This window comes from Charadrius vociferus, unplaced genomic scaffold (genome assembly GCF_000708025.1).
Source record: "Charadrius vociferus isolate BGI_N301 unplaced genomic scaffold, ASM70802v2 scaffold259, whole genome shotgun sequence".
Classification (NCBI taxonomy): Eukaryota; Metazoa; Chordata; class Aves; order Charadriiformes; family Charadriidae; genus Charadrius; species Charadrius vociferus.
Window position 1 is genome coordinate 3,781,091 of NW_009661368.1, and position 10,465 is coordinate 3,791,555.

Genomic DNA, 10,465 nt, shown 5'->3' on the forward strand with positions numbered 1-10,465 from the left:
CCCCCGGCCCCCTCTCCCGAGCGGATGATTCCGGCGTGGGCCAGAGCTCTGACAGCAGCGGGGTCTCCTTGGTAGGAGCTGACGGGGAGGGTGGGGCAGCAGTCAGTTTGGGGAAGGGAGAGCACCTGTGGTTCTGGTTCCTGAAAATTTCTCTAGAAATTTCTGGCAAACAGCTTAGGAGCTAACTCTGTAGCTCAGCAGCCTTAGCAGGCACTCTTAAACCAGTCAGGTGTGTGCTTGCCAGTCTAAGGAGATCTCTTCTTGGTAGCGAGAGGAGCCCTGGAGTTCCAGGGACCTTGGCAACACCAAAGGAATTGCTCTGATGCCTTTCCTGGCAGTTCTGTAGTGATACACCAGTGTTGTTTGCATGTGCTTTCTTCCCTAAGGGCCTGGCCCGGGAAAGGTCTCTCAGCTGAGCTCTTCTGGCCTCTTTTTTTTCCACCAGGAAGAGGTGTCGGAGAGCAGCTCGAGCACAGATGCCATTCCCCGGATTTACTTGCCAGATTCATCCTCCATTGCCCAGTCCACCTTGGTCTCCAGTGTCTCCACTGTGAGCCAGTCCATCATGGTGTCAGAGTCCCCACAAGTCCTGGTCCACTCCAGTGTCATCACTGACGGAGCCACAATCGTGTCAGACTCTACCGCATCTACTTCCTCAGACCTAGGTTCTGCCATTGACAAAATCATCGAGTCCACAATTGGACCTGACATCATCCAGAGTGAGTGCTTGCTCCCAGCAGCTCGTGCGTGTGGCAGACCTGCCTGCTCTCCCTCTGGAGTGCCCCACATGCAAATGGCTCAGGGTACTGGGGCTGGGGAGGGGAGCTGCTGGTGTGCCAGATCTTGGGAGGTTAGGGGGAACTACATACATGCGTATGTATGCACCTCGATCAGTGGGGTTTCTCTTCTTGCGTTGCTGCAGTAGCTGGAGAGTTTGAGTAGGAGCTCGTGGCTTCTGCAGCTGCCGGACAGCCCTCCCTCTGTCTGGCTGCTCCTTCTGCCACGGTGCCAGCAGCCCAGGGCAAGCTCCATCCCTGGAGCTGGACCTTCCTCACCCTTTTCCGTTTGTGTCTGAGCCTGGGAGAGCCCTAGTGAGCCCTAGTGACCATACAGTGCCCGCGTCTGGCAGTTACCACTCTGCTGTCCTCTTCCTCCCAGGCTGCATTGCTGTGACCAGTGCGGAGGATGGCGGGGCAGAGACTACGCAGTACCTCATTCTGCAAGGCCCCGATGATGGTAAGGGTGTGCCCTGGGGTGTCTGGTGGTGGCTGTCTCTGCCTCTTGAGTCTGTTCTGCAAGAGCAGGGCCTAAAGTGGGTATCCCAGCTACATCAGCCACAGTGCCTCTATCAGAGTCCCTGTGGATGTGCTGACTCTTGGGAGCTTGTTACTGAGCTCGTCTTCAAACCTGTGCCCCAGGTGTGGGTGCAGCCTGGATGCACGGGGGGGGACTGCTCCTTGACTGAGCTGATTTTGGCGTTTCAGGTGCACCCATGGTGTCCCAGATGGCCACCTCTGCTCTGGCCAATAGCTTGGCGATAGAAGCTGTTGCTGATGGACCTACCTCCACATGCCTTGACCAGCCCGGCCCTTCGGACCCTTCGGAGCAGTTGGAAGTGCTGGAGCTGCCTGCACAGCCGGATCAGGCCCGAGAGGTGGATGGTGGGGAGGAGCTGGACCAGCCAGACATGGAGACCCTAGAAGAGATGATGGAGGTGGTGGTGGTGCAGCAATTCAAGTGCAAGATGTGTCAGTACAAGAGCGTCTCCAAGAAAACGCTAATTAACCACATGAAAGAGCGACATTTCCAGCCAGGTGTGTGCTGAGGGCTGAGGAAAACTTACCTTACTGCAGACAGGTTCCACTCTCTCCAGGAAAGAAACAAGGGGGAGAGTATGAGTGTAAGGACCTGCTCCATAATACAGTCTGATAAAGAGTTTTCATTCTGTTCTCTGTGGCAGTGGGTTCAGCTCTGGCTTTGAAGAAAGGACGTCCACGAAAGGGGGGATCAGCTCCAAAGACTGCGGAGGAGGACGTCCCAGAAGAAGAAGAAGATGATGATATCATGGACGCTGGTGCTATTGATGACCCCGAAGGTAGGACTCATCCTCCTCACATGTTACGTAGCTTAGTCTTTTCCCAGTCTCTCTCTGATGTTTTGGGCCTCTTACCTCCAGAGGACAGTGACTATAACCCAGCTGAGGATGAGCCCCGTGGGCGGCAGCCCAAGTACAGCCGCACTGTCCCCACATCCAGTGAGGAGAGGCCGCGTCGACGCCCAGGAAGACCCCGCAAGTTTCCTCGTCTGGAGGACATGCCCCAGGATATGCCTGAAGGTGAGGGAAGCGGGAGGCGGCAGCCCCGTGCTGGGCTGGAGCAGGAAGCAGTACATGAGCTCCTGGGAGCGCACAGGGAGGGTGTGTGACAGAGCTGCGCTGTGTCCTCTCAAGCAGGAGGGGAGGTGGAGCCCTTGGTGACATCCCAAAGCACACTGAACCGTGAGCTGCAGAACTCTGAAGCAGCCAGTTCCTCTGGCCTGGAGAACGGGAGCAGTGAGAGCCTGGCGGAGCCCAGCATCAGCCAGTCTGACTCTGAGAACAAGGATCCTTCCTCCAACACTGGCCCTGAGGAGGCAGACGTCATCCCCAGGAGGCGAGGGCGGCCCTCCCGCCGCTTCCTGGGCAAGAAATACCGCAAGTACATGGGGCGCAGGTGAGGGGTGTGTGCTGAGCCAGCGCTGGGCCCTCTGGCCTGTGCCCAGGGCCGGTCCAGCCCCTGTTTGACACCACAGCTCTGAGCCCCAGTCCTGTTTCCGCAGGTACTACTACAAGTCGCCCAAGCCCCTGATGAGGCCCTACCTGTGTCGGATCTGTGGCTCACGTTTCCTCACGCACGATGATCTGCGTTTCCATGTCAACTCACACGAGGCCAATGACCCGCAGCTCTTCAAATGTCTACAGTGCAGCTACCGCTCCCGGCGCTGGTCCTCCCTCAAGGTGAGCACTGTCTGTCCTGCGCTGGTACCCACGAGGGTGGCTGGTAGCCACAGGTCTCACAGCCTCCATTCTGCTCCTTGCAGGAACACATGTTCAACCATGTGGGCAGCAAGCCGTACAAGTGTGAGGAGTGCAATTACACCAGTGTGTACAAGAAGGACGTCATCCGGCACTCCACAGTGCACAGCCGGGACAGGTAAGGGAAGCACAGTCCTAAAGACTGTCTTGCAGCCTGGCTGAATGGCACTAACACTGTTCCTCCTGCCCTGGGAGGGCAGCCATGGCTGCCCCTTCTGACCTCTATCCCTCCCCAAACCGGGTAGTTTCAGTGTCTGGGTACAAGGGAGCTCGGACTTGGGATGTGGCTGACACAAAGGGGTTTTCTTCTTTCTTTTTCAGGAAAAAGAGAGCTGATCCGGTGAGTTTGAGTACCCTGTTGGCTTGTCTCTCAGCACTATTATGTGGGAAGAGGCGTGTCTGGGTCTTCCACAAATTCTTGGTGCCTTGTTGAAGGCAGTGTTTCTGGATCACCTGAGGAAAGGCAGCCCAGGTCCTGCAGTGGGGAGAGGGTACGGAAACTGGTGAGCCCCTGCCAGGTGAGCTCATCTTTGTGCTCTCCCTCCAGCCCCCAAAGCTGAACTCCTTCCCATGCCCCGTATGCAACCGTATCTACCCCATGCAGAAGAGGCTTACGCAGCACATGAAGACACACAGCACGGAAAAACCACACATGTGTGACAAGGTGAGGCGGGGGACACAGCCTGGGGAAGGGCTGGCAGCAAGTGAGGCTGAATGGGAGGTGAATGCTCCTTTTCTTTGTTCCGTTCCAGTGTGGGAAGTCCTTTAAGAAGCGCTACACCTTCAAGATGCACCTTCTGACACACATCCAGGCCATTGCCAACCGCAGGTAGGAGCCCGGCAACAGCCTGTGGTGTGCCCTGGTAGAGCCCGTGTCCCAGCTCCCCCTCAGAGGGGAGGGCAGAAGGTCCCTGCCACCCATGTGACAGGTGGCATTGTCCTGGCAGGTTCAAGTGTGAGAAAAAAAATGCTGAACCACCAGCTGTCGCACATGAACGACAAACCCTACAAGTGCAGCTTCTGCAAGTACTCCACCTTCCGGGAGGATTTCCTGGTCTCGCACATGGCTGTCAAGCATACAGGTGAGAGGAGCTGCCTGCCTGCTTGCCAGGTTCCTGACTTCCTACACCCCCACTTCTCCAGGAGGCAGTCAGAGCCTGTCTGCTCTCCCTGCTGTCCCTTGGGAACCCCCTGTTTGATTCCCACCTCCCTTGTCCCGCAGGAGGGAAGCCGTTTGCTTGCGAGTTCTGTCACTTCACCACCAAGCACAAGAAGAACCTGCGCCTCCATGTGCACTGTCGCCACGCCGACTCCTTTGAGGAGTGGGCACAGAGGCACCCCGAGGAGCCGCCCTGCCGCCGCCGCCCCTTCTTCACCTTGCAGCAGATTGAGGAGCTGAAGCAGCAGCACAGCCAGGTGCAGGCCCCGGCTGAGCCGGAGGCTAGTCCGCCGGTGAGTGCCACTGCCCGTGCCCCAGCTCCTCCTGGTGCTCACTGGCCCCAGCCGCGCTGTCAGTGCTCTCTCTCACGCAGATGCCTCTTGGCCCCGTCACCTACCATGCGGTCCAGGCCGTCCCAGGAGCAGAGCCGCCCATCCTCTCGCAGGATTCCCTGGGAGAGGCCACCATCATTTATGAACAAGGTGAGTGAGCTCCCAGGGAAGGGGGTGAGGATGGGGAGCAGGTGGATGAGCATGTGCCTGACCTTCTGACCCCAGCAGATGTGGCTGGATCAGCAGAACTGGCCACGCAGACAGCCCTGGATCTCCTAACTGAACATGAGCACACAGCGAGAGCTGGCCACGGGCTCGCTGCAGGTGAGGAGGGCTAAGGGGGGGCTGTGCCTGCTGGGGGGGTGGCAGGGGGAGGCTTCCCAGCTGTCCACAGTCCCCAGCCCTGTTCTGCTTCAGCGAGTGTCTTGCAAGACCCCTGCCTTCCTCCAGCTGAACTGCTGTTCACTCCCGCAGGTGGCAGTGGTGAAGCCGGGTGATTCAAGAGAAGCACAGGCCCCCTGTGAACCACAGGCACAGGAGGAGGGGACAGAGATAGTCTCTGAGGAGCAGCAAGAGCAGAAGTTGGTGACGCTGCACATGGAGGAGCCTGGGGAGACGTTAGTGCAGGAGGCTTATGAAGAGGCGACCCTGGGTGGCTCGGAGCTGCAGCAGATCACTATCCCCTTTGGCGGGACGACGGAGTACAGCATTATCACACCCATCAGCGAGGAGATGCAGGCTCCAGGCACGCTGTACAGGTCAGCTGTATGGGAGGAGTGGGGAGACAGAGGCAGTTCTGACCTCAAATGAGGAGGCTTTAGTGGTGAGGAGGATGAGGCAAATCCTCCCTGACCCTGTCCTTTCCAGCAGTGAGGAGGAGAGCCCTGCAGAGACCTCCCATGCAGTCGTGGTGAGTGAAGCTGTGATGACGGAGGAGGCTCTGAAGGACCATAACAATCACTATATCATGTCATCCAGTATTCCGGGGAGCCAGTTCCATCACATTGAGGTAAGGAGCTGAGTTTTCTCCCCGTCTCGGGCAGCAGTGTGAGCAGGTGTGACTGGGTGTTTCTCTCTCAGCCCCTCAGCGGGGACGCTGCCTTTCCCTCGCCTGCGGAGGGCCAGGAGGCACAGCCCGCCGGCGTCAAGTGGCCACTGGTGCAGTGTGTCACCAGGCAGCTCCAGAAGGACTCGTCTTTATCCCCAGCATCCGAGGGGCAGGAAATCTCATCCCCAAAGGTCAAGTGGCCTGCGCTCCAAGGCGTGGCCAAGAAGCTCTCGTGCAAGGTTTCCACAGCCAAGAAGCTCTCGTGCAAGATTTCCACAGCCAAAAAGTTTTCATGCAAGATTTGCACAGCCATGTTCACAGGGAGAGCAGAAATGGAGAGTCACAAGAGAGCCCACATTGGGCCCAGCACCTTCAAGTGTCCTGACTGTCCATTCACTGCAGCCCTCTGGCCGGAGGTTCGGGTAGGTTCCCTGGCACAGAGCAGTCCTGGGAAGAAGAGGTTTAGAGAAATGGGAGCTTTCTGACCCTGCACTTGTCTTTCTGCCCTCAGAGCCACATGGTCCAGCATGCCAGCCTTCGGCCACACAAGTGCACCCACTGCAGCTTCGCCTCCAAGAACAAGAAGGACCTGCGCAGGCACATGCTGACGCACACCAATGAGAAGCCCTTTGCTTGCCAGATCTGTGGGCAGAGGTGAGCGAAGCCTGCTAGTTTGTTGCTGCTTTGAGGGATCCTCTAGAACTCTCTCAGGCTCAAGAGAAGATGGGATACTGGCAAAGAGCTGACTGCCCTGACCCTACCCCTGGGAGCAATCCATGTTAGAGGGGACTGTGCCCTTGAGAACAGTTCCTACTGCAGGTGAACCCAGCTTCATCTCCAAGGAAATTCTGCATGGGGAGGTTCAGTACTTAGGCCTGATGGAGGCGTTTTGGGAGCTGGGACAGGCCATGTCGTAGGATGTGGTTGTGGTGCCCGTGGCCTCAGTCTCTGCAGAGAGCACAGAGGCCCTGTGCTGCCCGTGGCATACTCCACCTCACTGTTGTTCTTCCCATAGGTTCAACCGTAATGGGCACCTCAAATTCCACATGCAGCGTTTGCACAGCTCAGAGGGGAAGAGACCAGGGGCGCCTGCAGCTGCTGCCCAGCAGACCATCATACTGAACAGCGACGAGGACACGCTGGCCACCCTGCAGAGTAAGACGTGTCCCTGTGACCAGGGGTGACCTGTGGGTTTCTTATGGCCAGAGCCCCGCGCAGGGATTCAACCAGCTTGTGGGCTGAGCAGGGCTGAGCTGGGTCAGGGCTAGGAGATTCCAAAAAAATTCCGGCTGAAGGTCAGGACTGCCAGCAGTAGTAGAACTCGGTGGGTGCAAAGACGAGGAGTCTTGGTGCAGGGAGCTCTCCTGGTGAGGTGCTAACTGTTTTTCTGTGCAGAACTAGGGGTCCACTGTTTCCCCCAAGCAGGTCCCGATAGATCAGTGTGTTGCAGGAGGAGCAGTGCAGTGAGCAGCTCCTGGCTGAAATGGGAAGCGGAGTTTGCGGTCTGATGGGGAGGTTGTGTTTTGCCCACAGTGACCTCTGGTTTCCTTCATGTTGGGAGAGTTTGCTCACAGACAGCCAGAAGCTAAATCAGAGCTGAGACTGTTCTGTGCTCCTCACTGGGGTGGGCATCTGGCAGGAGCCACTCGGGAGTGGGCCTGGCTGGCAGCCCCGGCAGTGTCTGCACTGACTTTCTCCGCATTCCAGCGGCTCTGCAGTCCGGCCAGGCGGTGCTGGCTCCCGAGCGGCTGCAGCAGGCCCTGGGGCAGGAACACATCATTGTCGCACAGGAGCAGAGCGTCACGAGCCAGGTGAGTCAGGCCCATCATTCTCATCCTCCTGCCCTATGCGACTGCTCCCCGTGAGCTGTGTGGGTTCCCTTGTCAGAGGGCTTGCGGTCAGGCCCGACCCCACTGAGCGCTGGGCTCTTGCTGGTCTGCAGGAGGAGGCTACGTACATCCAGGAGATCACAACTGCCGATGGACAGACAGTACAGCACTTAGTGACCTCTGACAACCAGGTGAGGGCAGGGGGCACGTCCCAGGAACTGAAAGGTTCCGTGCAGCTGGAGCAGGGAGAGCTGGGGACAGTGGGGAGAGGTGAGGTGGAAACAGGCACAGAAGATAGACAAGAACCAGCCTTGTTATTGTTTGGGGGTGGGCACTGGTGACCTTTTTTGGGTCTGAATCCCTGTGTTTGCAGGTTCAGTACATCATTGCCCAGGATGGTGTACAGCACTTGCTTCCCCATGAGTATGTTGTTGTCCCAGAGGGACATCACATCCAGGTAAGCTTCAGGCTGTCTGCTGCCTTTGAGTGAGGGTGGGGCTTGTGAGGGTGTCATGTGTGGGACTGGGCCTCCTCCTGCTCCCTGTGGCTTGCTCTTTTTCGAGTCAAGCTTTGTTCAGGGGCAGGGATGCCCGCTAGCCCTAACGCAGCCTTACTGTGGCTCTTGTCCCCAGGTACAGGATGGGCAGATCACCCACATCCAGTACGAGCAGGGCAGCCAGTTCCTCCAGGAGCCGCAGGTAAGGCACCAGGCGTGGTGACTGGAGCTGATGGGGCTGCTGTGAGATGGAGAGGGAGGGATGTGAAATAGAAGGTGTGTGCAGCAGCTGTGGCCAGATCAGCACTGCAGGAGGGACCCTCCCCAGTCCTGGACTCTACTATTGTCTCCTCCCTGCAGATCCAGTACATGCCTGTCTCGCCTGAGCAGCAGCTTGTCACCCAGGCACAGCTGGAAGCAGCTGCACACTCAGCAGTCTCAGGTAGGACCAGGTCCCCAGGGCTGAGCTCTGGCATCGCTCTGGCAGTCCCACCTCCCTCCGGGTCTCGGGATGCCAGTCCTGCCCAACACTTTGCGATGGCTGTTAGCAGCCGCTGAGGCACTGTGGTTTCAGCCCCTCTCTGCCTGCAGAGGCTGCTCGTTTGCTGTAGCTGGCAGGGTTGGCAGGCAGCCCTGCAGCAGTCCTTGGCAGAAGGGCCAGGGTAGGCGAGGCTACATTGCCACCTTGGTTCCTGCATCCCTGTAATTCTGGGACGTGGCCAGCCTTGGTGTCTGAGGGGAGATCTTTGCTGGTCCCAGCATATCAGTTCTGGAACAGTACCAGCTCCCTTCCCCTGGAGGCGATTTGCATGCTGGGTGGTGCAGCAGCTTCCACAGAGTGGAGACACACTGATGTGTGTTTACAGAGTTAACCAGAGCCAGACTCCCTGCTGGAGCCTCATGTGAGGTGCGGTGGAAATTGTGCTCATGTATGCCTGCCCCTTCCTCTGGAGGCAGGTGACGAACGTGGAGGGGGGCTCTGGGCAGCTGCCTGCTCTCCCTTGCCCTCGGACAGGGAGGCACTGACCCTCCTCTCCTCTGCAGCAGTGGCTGATGCTGCGATGGCGCAAGCACAGGGCGTGTTCACCGCTGAGGCGACGGCCGAGCAGATCCAGCAGCTGCAGCAGGGGATCCACTACGATGTCATCACGCTGGCGGACTAGCGCTGGAGCCAGGCCCGGCTGGCGCTGGGACACCCGTGCTGAGCAGGACAGCTGCACCAGACAGAAGCCTCCTCAGCCAGCAGTTGCCTTATTGCTTCGGGGCTACAAGGGATGTGCCTGAGCATGCCGCGGCAGAGGCGTGCTGTTTTCGGCCGTGCGGGTCCTGCGCATCCTCCCCGGCACAGGCAGCTGTCTCCAGCAGAGACTGCTCCACAGCCAAAGCGGTGGCAGCGCTCTCACGTGGCCGGTCTTTTTGCCTGTTGCACTTGATGGTCTGAAATCCCTTTTCCCGAATCATGTCTGTGTGGGCCAAACTGGGATCAGCGTCTGCCTGGCACACGAGGATCCTGGGAGAGAGCCGTGGGGCCGAGCAGAGCTGCACAGGACGGTGTGAGAGGTGTGTGTGCAGCTGCAGCCGCGTGCTCCCCGCTTCGGAGCTGTGGAGCGTGCGGTCCTGGTGTGAGGGCAGCTGTCCCTTCCTTGGCTTCTCCGGCCTGCAGGCAGGCACCAGTAGGGCTTTGGACTGGAGGAACCCAGAATAGGAAGAAGCATAGGTGGAAGATGTTCTATTTTTCTTCTGAAGAGGGATGGACTCTGGAGTTGGTCCGTAGGTGGTTGGGGGAGGCGTTTGATTCTGACGTTCTCAAGCTTTGACTATGCTTATGAATAAAAAGGGATTGAAACCTGCGTGAGTGCTTGCCTGCAGGGTCTGTGGTCCTGTGCCAGCCCCTGCCCAGCAGCCAGCCAGCGGGGATGGGCAAACCCAGCCTTCCTGCTGCCTCCGCTGGGGCTGGGGCGCAGGGGGCCCAGGGCCTGGCACTGGGGCCGGGCAGGTCGCTGCTGGCAGATGTGGCTGCCCTGTGCTTTTGTTTTCCTCCTGCCTGAGTGACCTTGACTTCTGGGAAGTGAGCCGGGCATCTGGTACAGCGGTGGGTTTGGGGCTGGGGTCATGAAATTAATCGAGTGGTAAACAGCCTAAATCCCGTGTAACTCTGTCCCAAACTACACACGCCACCCCTCCCTGAGCGGATTGTCTGGAAGTATTTACATGTGATTATAACAGCTAATCTCAGAGTTTTAGTTCTGTGCTTTTGCATTAAACTGATTATCTGCAGAGGGGGGAAAAGGCCTGGAACCACCCAACTTCAGCAAGAGCATCCATGAGGCCGGAGCCCTACGGCTGTGGGACTGATGAGGTGTGATCACTGGCCCTTGCAGGGGCCAGGGACAGCACAGGGCTTTGTGCTGTGACCACAGAGCCCGTGCTCTGCCCAAAATGACAGCAGCACCCTCCCGCCCTGACTGCTGGGGGTGCCCGCTGTCCCCAGGGACCCCACTGCTCGTCCCCTGCCTGCGCAGGGGACA

At 58.4% G+C, this 10,465-nt stretch overlaps 1 protein-coding gene across 1 annotated transcript; it reads left to right on the top strand.

The window, feature by feature from the left end:
• The first annotated feature begins 523 nt into the window (after positions 1 to 523).
• Positions 524 to 9,100, top strand: ZNF335 (zinc finger protein 335). The gene is given in 28 exon segments (XM_009893380.1): positions 524 to 719; positions 1,159 to 1,236; positions 1,485 to 1,814; positions 1,961 to 2,095; positions 2,177 to 2,335; positions 2,453 to 2,711; positions 2,818 to 2,995; positions 3,079 to 3,191; positions 3,395 to 3,413; positions 3,621 to 3,737; positions 3,826 to 3,902; positions 4,021 to 4,032; positions 4,034 to 4,155; positions 4,296 to 4,529; positions 4,589 to 4,714; positions 4,793 to 4,842; positions 4,844 to 4,888; positions 5,039 to 5,322; positions 5,432 to 5,573; positions 5,645 to 6,034; positions 6,124 to 6,266; positions 6,628 to 6,767; positions 7,320 to 7,423; positions 7,555 to 7,632; positions 7,815 to 7,898; positions 8,074 to 8,139; positions 8,298 to 8,379; positions 8,982 to 9,100. Coding segments are annotated over 28 exon segments (3,840 nt in total). The 5' UTR covers positions 524 to 565.
• The last annotated feature ends 1,365 nt before the right edge of the window (positions 9,101 to 10,465 follow it).